Source organism: Mugil cephalus, chromosome 23 (assembly GCF_022458985.1).
Source record: "Mugil cephalus isolate CIBA_MC_2020 chromosome 23, CIBA_Mcephalus_1.1, whole genome shotgun sequence".
Classification (NCBI taxonomy): Eukaryota; Metazoa; Chordata; class Actinopteri; order Mugiliformes; family Mugilidae; genus Mugil; species Mugil cephalus.
Window position 1 is genome coordinate 3,626,279 of NC_061792.1, and position 14,375 is coordinate 3,640,653.

General features: G+C 40.7%; 1 protein-coding gene across 4 annotated transcripts in view; it reads left to right on the top strand.

Moving 5' to 3' along the window:
* The window catches only part of runx1 (RUNX family transcription factor 1), a 52,771-nt gene that overhangs the window by 13,860 nt on the left and 24,536 nt on the right, over nucleotides 1-14,375 (top strand). For 2 of the 4 annotated variants that reach the window (XM_047576719.1, XM_047576718.1), the window contains exon 2: nucleotides 12,977-13,077. The exons of the other annotated variants lie outside the window; for them this stretch is intronic. In XM_047576719.1, the coding sequence (XP_047432675.1) occupies nucleotides 12,990-13,077 (88 nt within the window). In that variant the 5' untranslated portion in view covers nucleotides 12,977-12,989. The remainder of the gene's footprint in view (nucleotides 1-12,976; nucleotides 13,078-14,375) is intronic. 4 annotated transcript variants of the gene reach the window in all.

Sequence of the window (14,375 nt, forward strand, 5' to 3'; positions counted from 1 at the left end):
TTCAACTGGTTGTGTTAGGGGTCTCTAATTGGCTGTATGTACTGGTTTCTGCCACTGTGGTGACCCATTTGTGCTTTCCAGAATTTTCTGCATTGCTTGCAACATGCGAAAGTGCTCACAGACACACACACTGGTGCTACAAAAAGCATATCAGAGCCCGAGGGGTGAGAATGGCTAATTAGGTGATTGGAAGTCTCCTTCTGTAATTGTCAGAAATGATGCAAGCCATAGAAGATGGTCACTGTTGTTTTTTTTTGTTGTTGTTGTTGTTGTTTTGTCTACTCATCTATAGTAACTAGGATATCCAAAAAAATCCGTTCAACCACTGTATTCAAAATCTGGCTAAAATATCTGACACTGAACCATCGCTACCTTTGGTATCCACCGGTTGACTGCTAATTGACATACTGGGTACTCCTTCATTACACACAATCATGCTGCATTCAAGAGTCCGTTTGACTACCTAGACTATTTTGACTCCTTGTATTTGGTAACACAATGACAATTGAAATTTAGGGACTATTTCTACAATGAACAACAATTGGATGGCATAAAAGGATGTCTGTGTAGTTTAAAAGTCTATTCTCTCTTAGAGAGAATAGAAAGGATTTGTATAACAATGTTATCTGTGTCTTTTTTCGGGCCAGTGCCGACAGCAGGTCCTAGGTCATGGTGTTGAATATTCATACCGACAACACCAAGCTTTGACTGCAGTGCTGGATGCTGGATGTTAGTCCCTGCTTAAAACAGTCTACCACTTAAAAAAATATTGATTTATGGTGTTTTAGAGTTGACTGCAAGGGCAGGGCTGAAGCAATTCAGAAGCAATTCCAAAGCAATTTGAGTTGTTAGCTGCACAGAAATTTAGTCACACTTGATTTGATGCCAAGGAAGTAGTTTAGGGGTTTGCTTAAGATACCCTAGGACCATCATCTTCCCAAATCTGCAAGTCCAGAGATTAATCCACTAGTCTTAAACTCCCTAAATTAGTTAATTGATGCTTTGTTTCCTATTTAGCCAACCATGTGTCCATTTATCAATTATTGCAATGTTGTTTCAGATTTTTCTATCTGGCCAAAATTTCTGGTTAGAGAATGATTACTGTTTCTGTATCTAGAATATGATTGCCAACATGCTTGGTCCACTGCTTTGGTCATAGTCAAGGCACATAACAATGCTAAACTGAGATACATTTCATTCTTAAGACTCGTAACTGGACACTGCAATTTGCTCAAATTTGCTATACAAAGGCTACAGTTTATAAACATTAATCTAAAGGCTTTTGTTGGCAGGCTGTCTAGTTATATATGGGGTGTATTTGTACAAAATACCTGCAATCTTAGACGAAGTATCTGGTAACATCTAAACAACTTAAAGTATGTGGACGGAGACTTGATAAAGGAATTTATTTTAGTATGGCCCTGGGTGTTGGTCATAACAGACTCCCTGATGTATCTAGCCAGTTTTAAAGAACAGTTACTGGGAAACCACCGTTTTACAAGTGGTATAGTGGTTAGCATTGATGAAGAAGGCTGACTGGGAAATTTCTGTCCAAATTTTGCATGTTCTCCTTGTGTCTGCGTGGGAGTTCTCTGGGGGGGGGGCAACCTCCTCCCACAGTTGAAAGACATGCTTGTAAGGTTGATTGATGATTCTAAATTGACCATAGGTGTGCATTTCACTAAAATGCCTTTTGTGTTAGTCGTATGCTAGACCGGTGACCTGTACAGGGTGTGTCCTGGCTCTCACCCAGTAATAACTGGAATACTTTGCATATTTTACAAAAAAAAATACACTTGTTGTGGTACGTTCTGGTATTTCTGGGCATTTTGTCGAGAATAGTGGACAGAAATGTTTCCTTTATAAAAGCAGTTTTGGGTTTATTGAAAGGAATCTTTTATATCCTTGCCAACAATGAGCACAACTAGACCTTGTTTCCACTAGATAGTGACCTTTCTGTACAAGTGTGAAGACTTGGCAGTTCATCATGTGGAGTCACATGCCCTACATGATATTGAAATATCTGCCGCTGAAACATTTTCTAGGGAAGGTGCTGCAGGTTTTTGATGGATTTCTGTCAGTAACCTACAACATAAATGTTTTGATACCTTCAGCTTGCTCTGTGGCCTTAATTTGTCACAGCTTTGATATATACATTTACAGCACGTCCACCACAAATAACGATATTGTCTGGCATTACTGTGTGAAAAGGATCACATCCACAAAATCAGCCTGAATATGCTGAGATATTCTTCTAAAAGATGGCCACTTATTATTTGCCATTATTTTTTCACTTATTACAAAAATACATAACATAATACAGCACAACAGTGTTACTTATTACTTTTACTTTTTAAGACTGAGCTGGAATTGCTCTAGTTCAGTTAACCTTGACTCTTATGTTAATGTTGCATGTTAATTTGTTGCTGGACGACGAACAAATGACAAGGGGAGAGTCAGTGCAATATCTGCACACGGATGGGATATTGTAACATGTTAGTGATGATAATGCTAGCTTGTTAACGTACAGCTTAGTGTCATGGGAATATCCTAAGGACTAGATGAAAAGTCAGGAGATCTATTATAGTATTATTAACTATTATAATTTGTCCCTTTGGTACCATATATTTAATCCAAACGGGATAGGAAAGATGTGTTCCGGGAAAGGGCGTACACAGAATTGTAGACCAGTCTCAACCTTTAAGACAAAATACTTCTACCAGCATATTAATAGAGTTTACATGGTGCAGCTCTTGCTGACACAACACTCTCAGCTTTATTTGTGAAAGGAAGTAGTCGTACAGGGTGGTCAGGATGCTTGCTGAGTATATTGCACCATGCATTGTGGACGCATTCAACGGTCTCTGAGGGTAGTAACACATTAACACAAGTAAACCTTGGCTTTAGCTGTCCATTGGACAGTAAGACACTGTAAGACACTGAGTTTAATTCCATAGGCAATGGTAAATTCCCCCAAAGTTTGAGCAGTATCACACAAAACACAAGATTTGAGGAATCTTCTAAAACTGACATCCTTGCCTGGACACTGAAGAAGCATACCTGAAACTCAATGTACTACATTGGGAGCGTAATGGGAGGGGTCAATATAACTCTGGTAATCATAAAGTTATCACGTTACAAACGGAGCAGATGCTGGGTACAACGGAACTAGACGATCCACTGTTTTGACGTCGTAGTCATGATTAGGTTCAGGCAGACCCCTGTTGTGTTGTTGCATTTGCACATGCGACTGTTTCAGTCGTCACAAGCTAGCTTCTTAGTACACTGACTATATATTTATAACCTCGTCTTCCCTGCCCACAAATGTAAAGCCTAAGTTTTGACAAATGTAGCAAGTCGATGCTTATTAGAATTCCATTTTCTCTATGAAATGCAGAAGGAGCTGTCTTGAGACTTGTCCGCACTGGCGCAGCCTAAGCGTAAGGCATCTTTTCATCTCTTAGTATGGACGTGATGTCCATGTTCGCTGTCCGGCCTGCAAGTGAATGACCATTATTGTGTGTGTGTGTGTGTGTGTGTGTGTGTGTGTGCTTGTGTGTGTGTGAGAAAGAGAGAGTTGAAGGTTTCTGCTCTAATGCATCTGCTCAGCCATTCATACTGCACTAAACACAGCCCGAGGCACTTCTATCTCCCTCTATCTCGATCTCTCTCTATCTGTCCTTCTGTCTCATTCTGTCTCTCTCCCTCTGTCTGACACACACTGTCTCTTCTCTCGGCCTTCCTCCGCTTTATTTCCATTCCCGCGTTGAAGGAACGGACATTTAACCGACTCTGACGTGCGCGTGATTGAATAGTCATGTCTTGCTCTCCTTCTGTCTCCTTCGTTTCTCGCGTCATCATTTTTTTGGTTCAGCAAGAACAAGTAATGTTGTCTTTCGATGAGCAAAAATTGAGCAGGCACACCCACGTATGCCACATATACGTGATGGTTTTGCACGCAAACAGTACTTTTTTTTTGTGCCTATTCCATATGGATTTATTCAGAGACAAAGTGGCATCGTGGACTCTTTTGACATCGACAACTTATTTTCCTAATTTTTTCCCCAAAATCTAAAAGCTTCACAAACAAATCAAGATTAATGCTTTTAAACAAGGTTCCTGTATGTCTGAAAAACAGTAAATGGTGTTAAAGGCTGTCGCCACTGTCTCTTTGTAGTAATTGTAGCAATATTTCAAAAGCTAGCAATTTAGTGAAAATGTATCTTTTAATGTGTTAATATGCAGGATGTTAAGCATAATCCTATTTTTTATTTATTTTTTATTTTTTTCAGTTCTTTATTTTATTTATAATTACTTTCTTGGTGTCTGTGTGTTCTTGTACTTGTTATGTACTGAGGGTGGGTTTGAGTTTTTAACCAACTGAGTGAAGTCTTTTTTGGGAGGTAAGATTATTTTGGACAGCCCCCACATCTTTACAAGGCTGTTTCAGGGTTAAGACTTTATTGTAAAGGTTCTAACTAGGTTTTGGTTAGGGTTAGGGTTGGGGTTGGGGTTCGTATTAGACATTGAGGTGAGATGGTTAGGGTTAGAGTAAGACCAGAGTAGGGAATGCATCATACCATTAAATGTCCTCACTATGATAGAAGTACAAAGATGTGTGTGCGTGTGTGTGAGTGTGTGTGCGCATATGTGTGTGTGTGTGCACGTGTGTCATTTGCCTCTGCTGCTAACTTATATGTCAGAAAATCAATTAATTACTTTTAAGCGGCAGTTAACTGCATCTGCACAATACACCCTATGAATTATATATGAGGTGTGTGTGTGTGTGTGTGTGTTTGTGTGTGTGTGAGAGTATGTGTGTGTGTGTGTGTCTGTGGAATACAATTGGTCGCTCCGTTAACTAGAGATAATTGTCAACTCCTCCGTCACTGATGCTTTCGATACAAAATCCACTGGGTTTCAGAAGTGACTGGTGTCTGCACTGTGGTGTCTTTTTAGCATGTGCTCATGTCATTCAATGGACATCTGCCTCTGTCATCATATATATCACATTCGTAGTATGTCCACCACAAATTTCCACGTTGCTTGTGAACTTTAAAGACTTTTAACAAATGAAACTGTGACTCTGTGAGTTGTGGACTTGTGGTTAGAGAAGTTGTTTTAGGACTGTTCGGTCATTGGTTCTTAATCACTCTACATCCATGGCTGAGGTTCCCTTAAGCAAGGCAAGGCCTGCATCTTCACAGAGAAAATTCCTTGTTCTGTCTTAATAAAGTTGATACACACTGATATATATGTGCACAGACCATGCCCTCTGCAGCTTTATTTTCTTCTTATTTAGCTTTGTCTAAGGAAAAAAATGGAAGTTTCGGGTATGATCGTTTGTGTTTTAGAATGTACCTGCTACAAAACAATCAGACGATATCATTTGTCTTTTCTCAGAGTCACTGCTCTCTTCTCGCCAGCGCAGCTCCTTCTCTTCATCCACTCTCTATCTTGCACTAATTGTTAAAACTTATAGGGTGGCTATTACACAACTACTTGTCCAGCTCTATATTTTTATTGTGGTACTAGACCTTTACAGATTACCCACCCTCTCAGCCGTAACTGTTTCGAGCGCCTCTTCCTGGAAAGCTCACTTTCTTCATATTGGCGGGCTTTGCGGAAGCCTTTACTTGCAAGCACAGCCTCATCCTCTTCTCGTTGTGGAGTTCCCTAAACCAAACTGTAAACCTACTAAGACACAGGATTTCTTGATCCAACTTAAAATGAGATACTGCCAAATGTAATCACAGTACAAAGAGTTGTGCAAAATTGTGCTTTAGCTCTAGTTCCAGCTCTTCTTAAGAAATGTGGAAGAATATTTCTTATAAACCGCCCACAGTCTGTTAACGTTGGTGATCTTCCACCCTGGTGCTTCATCAGTGGTTCCACACAGGCCTCTGTGCTGAGCCCACTCCTGTACGCCATCTACACCCGTGGCTGCACTCCATGTATAATGAAAGTTGCGAACGATACCGGCTTGGAGGGGTTCATCCCGGGAGGAGACGAGAAGGCTTACAAGTATGAGTGCAGCGGCTGACCGAGTGGTCCTCAACAACAGCAAAAAAAATTCAAAAAAGTGGTCATGGACTGCAAGAAAGGTGACTGTTGCCATTCTCCATATCACAGGTGATTAGGTTGAGGGTATTCATTGTCCCGATTGGTATCAGGAGATCGCTATCGGGGTCAATTCAGGCATTTTTTAAATGATTAGATTGGTAGTGGCTTTAGACAAGCTGGATCTTTTATAGTTGCTTCAAAACCAGAACAAATGTTTATTAGTATTTACAATATCAACTACGTACAATGTACATATATACTGATTATATACTGATTCATATACATTTGACATCAGTTCAGTTGTAATATTTATGTACAGTTGATGTACTTATTATCCCATAAAGTAAGACAGTTTAAGGTTTTGAAGAGAAGAATGTGCTTTGACCAGTGAATACTTTTGAATTGGATGCGATGAAGAGGGAGGTGTTAAAGGTGCAGATGAAAATCAGAGATGCAAAAAAAAACCAAAAAAAAAAAAACGAGGATGTCTCCTTTTTCCCCACACCCTCTCTATCTCTTCATCGATCCCCCTCTCAGGGTGGCACTGTGCGTATTTGTGTGTGTGTGTTTGTGTGTGGGGGGTATTGATCCCTGCCATGCCACTGTCATTGGCCTCAGGGTTGCCTCAACTCAGGGGAGGACGGGAACAGACTGCCGCTGGCAGAGAGAGAGAAAGAGAGGGAAAGAGAGCAAGAGGTATTTTTTTTTATTGCTTTTCCATTTCACAGTGATTTTAGCATTTACTGCATTTTCTCCTCCTTAGTTGCTGTGAACTTAACATAGTGAGTACGAGGTTACCAAAATGAAATGCTTTAGTCTGACAGGACAAAAAAGGCTCTCATGAGTTAGTTTACAATTGATAATTTAGGTAAGTCAAGAAGGAACTTCTTGATCCCGGACGATTGTGTCAAGGGATGCTTTATATGGCAGAAAGTTGTTCTGGAACTGCTCTGTTGGGAACCAATTATGCTCCGGCAAAAATCGGCAGGGTTAGTCGGGTCACCCGGGCGGGATTTATTTGGTGTAAGAGTGACATAGTGACTCACAAGTCCTCTGAGCACTGTGGAGTTCAATTTGTTTACCACTAAATGGTTCTGATTAGTTGAGGATTATCTAGTTGCGTTTCTCTGTATCGGCTGAAACACGCCCAATACTATAATCTAAAGGGAGTGTTACCAAACTCGTATTCTGATAAAAACTGAGTGTGACTACACCCAGCTTTGGTTGTAGAACAAATTTCAAAGAAATACAAATAAATTAGGGGTTTAAGCAGTAGAACTGAAGGATAAGTGCCAGATGGAAATTTCAACATTGTACAAGGTTTTAGCATCACGCACAAGCAGTGCCCCAGGTATTGCTCTACTTATGAAAAAATTACAATAGCATTTTAAGATTGATATTATCCAAGATGTTGAAAAAATACTGCATATGATACTGAGGAAAAGACTAAATGTTTTCAGTCAGTTTATGGTACAAAGGAATTCGTTTTTTGTATTCAGTTGTAGCCATGGTAGAATGTGCTATGGTAGGACTCTAAGGACAGAGCTGCCTTTTACTGACACTGTTTTCCCACAGCATAGACCGTGGCTACCTCCACGTGATCGATTGTCTGTGGCATGGTTTTAAAGACAGTGAAGGACCTGAGTCTCCTGACAAAGCACATTGCAGTTGTCAATGTTCTTTAGTACAGTCAAGTTTATCCTCTATGTGGATTGCCAAATACTTCATACTTCACTGGTTGAGAGGGAGTCCTTAAAACCTTGAAAGGCTCTTTCGTCTTTGCGATGTTGAGTTGCATGTTGTGTTCTCTTGAATAAACACTAGGTCCACAAATCTGTCCACCATGCTCCCATACTATAGATTTCTAACTAATGCAACCCACAGCAATAGACTCTGGTGGGAGGAACGTCTACTGAGGGACTTTAGCACTCTAACATTTGTAGCCTCTCCTTGACTTACATTTTAGTCTAGTTGAACTCTACATTGATTGTACCTTCAATTAAATATTGGGTCGAAGTGATTTATAAATCACTGCATTCTGGAGACGGGGTAAAGAGAACAACAATGGAGACGTACAAGCCTCTAAGACTCATCTGCGGTTCTCTCAGATTGTTCCACTAAAGACTGTTATGGCTACAGTACTGAAGTACTCCTTCATGGTATCCTCAGTGTCTCCTGTTTTTAAAACTCTTCTCTTAAACAGGTCCTATCAAGGGCTTATCACTGAACTAGCAGCAGACCTCATCGCGGTTTGCCGATTTTCCTAGGGAGTAGAAGGTAGAGGTGCATAATGCCCCACTAGCATTAACATACGCCAAGTCCAAGGCCTTGTCAGCTTTGGTGTGAAGTTTGCGTCAAAACAATCTTACCGAATTCATGTGAAGCAGACTTATTCCACAGAACAGTCAGATATTTCTTAATCAGGTCTGACATCTGACCCCTCTTAATACTTGCGGTGTTCACTCATTCAGAGCAAAGAACTTTTTGGCAATCAGCAAGGATACATTTCCCACCACTGCTCTAGCTAGGGTCCTTTCTTCCTTCTTTCCTTCCTCTTGTGTTTTCTTCAGTGCATGGTTGAAGTATTGAAGGAGTTCCTCATGTAAGAAGACCACAGTACATACCTACTAGTTGTAAACTAAAAATAAACTGTGAATCGTTTTTACATAACAAATGGCTAGAATAAAAGTACAAGCAAAATTCCTAGTTTCTAGATTCAGCTGCCATGATGATCCGGTATAACACAATATTTCAGATTCTGACATTATATTACTAAGCATAAAGAATTGAGGCAGCAGACACTGGGGAAAAAATGTTTTCCAGAGAAATGCATGCGACTCAACACGAAACATTTACTGTCCTACTTTCTGACACAGTTTCCCACAAGCCTGAAAGCTTATGTTTCCACTCCAGCTGCAGTCCCTGATTAAGAATAGAAGAATTTATACTGATTAAGGTTTCTAGAATGGGGCTTTTTAAAAAATTTTTGTTTATCTTATTAGCTCACGTTAGAAGTTTTATTTATATTTCTAAAAATGCAACTAACAAAAGAAAAAGGCGATAAGGTTGCCTGGGTGACTTGCTATCTCTGCTAAATTAACCGTCTAACTGTGCACTAAAGTTATGTTTCCACAACCGCACTATGGCTTACCATAAAATAAACACACACACACACACACACTGAACAGCACTGTCACGGCCCTGGTTTTGGCCCACACACCTCAGATGACCGCTGTGGTTCTCCATAACCCAATGACACAGACACACATACGCTGCTGGTCTGAGGTTACCATCGCCACGTCTTTCTCTGAAGCCCACATACGCTGGGAGCGTATGAGGGTGATGTCACCAGCCAAAGGGCCTCTGGGAAGCATTACTGTGGGAGGCTCAGTGTCCACATGTGTGTGGGGTTTGGTAGTGTGTGTGGTGCAATGTTTCTGTGAGGTTACTGATGGAAGTGAGACTTGGCCAGACATTGTTGTTTGGCGCACAACTGAAACATGATTTTAAATTATATTACAACATAAGCATTGGACCCAAAATGCATTGTTTTTACCATGTTTCATTGAATTGTGGGGTTGTTGCAGAAAATATGCCAACATTTTCTACAAAATAGATAGTTGTGACAGCTCTATAAGGTTGTCAGTAACTTTCTTTTGCACTAGTACACCTTTACAGACTAAAAAAAGGTTGTATTTGCAAACGGAGATGGCCTTCCTCACAGTGATCAAGTTTCGATGTTTTGTAATTTGTAATTTTAGCATTACAACAGGGGACTTAGGCTAGTCCGCATTCCAATGCACACATGCATGCGTTCGAGGATTTCCCAAGCACTGACTGTCATTGTGCAATTCTAAATAAACAATAGTATCACAGAGGATTTGCCTGTAGCAGGCTAGCCTTCTCCTGTAATACTGCATTTCAACATCTGTGTTACAGAAAATGCACCACAGACTAAAGCCACGTCCAAATATTTTGGGAGGGTATTTGGGTCAATGTGACGGCAAAGTCACCACAGCCCACAGTCACCATTAGTTTAAGTCACTATATCACCAAATTATTTAAAACAGCTGTTTGTGTAATTTAGGTTTTCACATAGTGTATGGTACAGTGAGCACAGATTATCATTATGAGGTTGGCAACTTAGTTTCACTGTGTTTTTTGATGCATTACTCTTTATTTCTTGCTTTTTGAGTAACCTGGGCATGTTTGCCTTACTGGTGAGCACATGGCATGGTTGAGGGTGGAGCCTGCATAAATGCTAGAGTCACGTCATCCTTGTGTGTCCTTACATAGTATGAGGGAAATTTACATGCCACTCTATGAGCTCTATGAGCTCCCAGATGCTAATATGCGCAGTGTGACCGCTAATCGTCATAATAGAGATAATATTATAATAGAGAATAGAGATACTGTGTGTGGGTGCATACAGAATGAATGGCATGATCCTATAGTAACGGTAGTCAAAACGCCTCAACGACATATGAAAATAATAAGAAAAGTGACTCTCGTAGTCCACCTCCCACAATGCTAAGGATGTGACGTATGCTGCAGTGGGAGGGGCCTATGAGGACTTAACTCGAGGTTGGTTCCTGAAAGTTTCTTGTGAAGTATAATGTACTAGAAAGTGGTTTAAATCTTCTTTTTTTTGTCACAGCCCTAGGAGCAAGAACAAGCTTAATCCTACTTCAGGCTGTGTTTGCTGCCTCACTGCTTGGTCCCCAAAGCCCCTTTTGCTGCTGTACCTGCCTGTTGAGTTCTGATTTTGGCACCGGTTGACCTGTCAGACTATATCATTGTAGTATCTCCAGGGCTGCGAGCAGCTCAAAAAGAGAGCGAAGTTTTGATGCACTACTATCTACATAAGAGACTGATCTCTGAAGGCAACTTTTGTCCATATTTTCAATCAACATAGCGGGAGGTCAGACCCGGTACTGGTGGCAATGTGAAAGCACACCAAAGGCAGGTCGCCCCGGGTCTGAAAATCCTGTATCAACACGGTATTTTCGATGTGTGAGGTATAACTGTCGAGTATGTCAATCATTGCCTTTTCTGACTTTCCTAACAAGATGGCTTGTTCACGAATGGTGAATGTCAACTCTGCAGAAACCTAACTAAAACAGAAGTGAGTTGTGTCTCTGTTTTTGTTTTGGTGTCTTGACTTGGGATCATAAAACCTCCGACTGGTCATCACATTTAAACACAAGCTTAAACACAACAAGAGCCATTCAACCACTAATTATTCAGATGCACAGATAGCAAAATGGAGATTGGTGGATTTTATACATCCACTAAGGTTTAAAGGTATGGTTGAAGGCTTTTTTCTGCATCACATAGCAGCATAGTCTCAGAAAAAAAAAAAAAAAAAAAAGGTTTCAAAAAGATGACTTCAAACAACTTACCCCTTGCAGCATAGGATCTTTGAGTCCTTGTATAACCTCTACTTATCAAAACTCCTCTTTTGTGAGTAGGTTGGTATATCCACCAGCTAATTATGTCACAGAATTGTAGTTTGAGCTTGACAGTCTTTAACATAATGCGTTATCAACATGGACACTAAGGAGCCTAGCTAGTAAGATGATAACATTCATCTTAATTCTTAAACTCTAATCAGTATTCTGTTCAGATGAATGATGAAAAATATTTTTGAAGATTTAAAAGCTTTGGCCTGAGGAGGCATAGAGAATTGTGTGGGGAAAGGCCAGTCTATCATGGGGCTAACAGAGAAAGACAAACAACCATTGAAGCTCAAAAAGACACCTATGGCCAATTTAGAATTTGGGAGGAATCAGAGGGCTTGGAGAAAACCAACGCAGGAACACGGAGAGCATGCAAACTACAAAGAAAGGCCCCAGCTACTCTTTTTGTATTCAAAAAAACATTGTCTCCTTGTAACTGTTAAGGGAATACACTTCGTAAGTCCCTAAATTCTTTATGCGTTGCCATTTCTTTCCTACTACTTGGTTTCATGTCTTCGAAGATAATACGCATCACACCCTGCATTATAGGACAATTCAGAATCATTATTTGAATAGCTTTGTAGCTTTCAACTTCCCTGGATATATTAGCTTGTTAGAGGCTAAGCAATGTACCAGGCAACAAAGACGTATAAACGCATTAGGCAGTCTGTATATTACCTAGATTTTGGATACTTTGTTATAACGCTTATTTGCAGAGTATATACTTGATGACCATGTTGCCATCCTTAGCATGAACCCATTTGATCTCAAAATAGCATATGTTAAGAGAAGCAACTTAACAGTCAGCAGTGTTTAAAAGATGCACATGTACTGCATACAGCCCCAAAGCATTTCATGAACATGATTTCTACATTAAGCGGAAAGTCCAGTAGCACCGTTATCCGCAGTCTGCGTCAAACTCATGTCACTCGAGTATGTGACCTCAGATTTTAAGCTGCTGTTTCAGACAGCGAGAAAGAGCGAAAAGGAATAAGGGAGGGAGCCGTGAAAAAAAAAGGGGGAGAAAAATCATTTGAGTAGCTAAATGAAATTAGCAGCTTTAAAGAGCCTCGGGGCAAAGTGGAGTCGTGTCCCCCGTGGCTACGCTTTGGAGAAGGAGGGAATGAATTAAGCTTGACTGGCTCCTCTCCCCTTCACCGCCTCCTCCTCCTCTTCTTCTTGCCCTCACTTTTTACTTTTTAACTAATATGTAGGTTGAGACAGAACGAGGGGGAAGGGGGGGGACGAGATGAATGAGGGGTATAAAAGCAGTTCGTGAAGGTGAGGACAGGCTGGAGCTCTTCTTTGTCAAACGAGTTTTCCGACGGTCTTCCTTGCTGACTTCAAATTTGGACCAAAGAAAGTGAAAAACAATTACCTGCTCTTTTTTCTCCCCCCTTGCTCTCATTCCGTCATTTTACAATTTTTTTCCCTTCTGGGTGTTGCTTCTGCAGCTGGGACTGAAGCATGAACCCTGGGTCTTTCTCCAGCTCTGGCCCCCTGTCCTGGGCTATGTACCTGATGAGGAAAGGCCGGACAAGCAGCGGACTCTTCGGTAAAGATTTTCACACTCACCACCATTGTGTGTTGTCTGTTCAGGAGAAATGCCTAGTTTAGGTATTCAGTTCCACTGGCACTTCCTTTTGTCGATATTTGGCTTGTGTTTAGCATCACAGCAGACTAGATGGTAGCCTTTGAGCACTTAATCAGCTGCAGAGGATTCACTACATTACAAAATAAATTGAATTGAGCTGCCTAAGTAAGGACTTTTCTTGTAAGTTTCAGTCTTTTCTCTATTGTTCTTCTGTCACTGATAAGAAATACAACATGGCAAATTACGCAGGGCGTACCGTGCAGCTTACCCAAGTTTTCTTTGGCAGTTGTGTTAATTCTTGGCCTTCTCAAGGGATTCTAGGGGATTTTTCAGGCCTTGTACGTGGTTGCATATTCAGTCAGAGGGTTTTGGGTTGTTCGGGGATTCTATTGGATTTTTTTGTCCCTAGCAGACTGGTATTCCTGGTAATACGATGGTGCTTCAAATACGAAGTACAGTTTTTCCATATGGCTTAAAGATCCTGTGATTTTCTTGGACCATCTTCTACACGATGGCACACTTGCTGTTCCCACAGTTCCATACTGACTTTGACACTTTATCTGTTACAATACTAGCAAAGCATCGACAAAAGGATTTAGACCTCGAATTATCACACCTTATACGGCAATCACAAGGAAAAGAAAATATGCGTTGTACTAAATCTGCACGTCCCTTTTGCTCCGTTGAGATATACTAAATCTGCCCGTCACTTCTGCTCCTTTGAGACATTCCACTGCACAAACGGGATTGATCCACTAATGACAAAGCATTTCTGCTGATGATATGAGGCAATGTCGGCTTTGAGAACTTTGATAGGCGATTGCGGATGGCCATCGATTATGGGCAGTGAGCGGCTCACATTATGAGTTAGTCGGTGGGAAAGGGCCGGCAGAGTGAAATCAGACTCCTCTCCGTGTGTCGTGTTCTTTTTCTTTTCTTCTCCCCCGTTTTATTTTGATACGTCAAGAGTCAATGAAGTATGTTCATATGTAGTATTTTCATTTCAACACTGAGGTAAAAAAGAAAGCAAAGAAAAGGTTAGGGGAACAGTTCATTAAATTTAAGACGAATAAATGAATGACACAACTTTAACTGCTTGTTGCATTTGTAGGAAACATTAGATGCACTTGTAGGAAACATATGTAGAAAAACATTAAATACCACTGTAGAGGGTGCAAGAAAAACCTTATTGTCGATGTGGGGTTTCACCTTTTATCAGTGACTGTGTTGTTCGCCAATAGAAATCACCAAACGGCCGG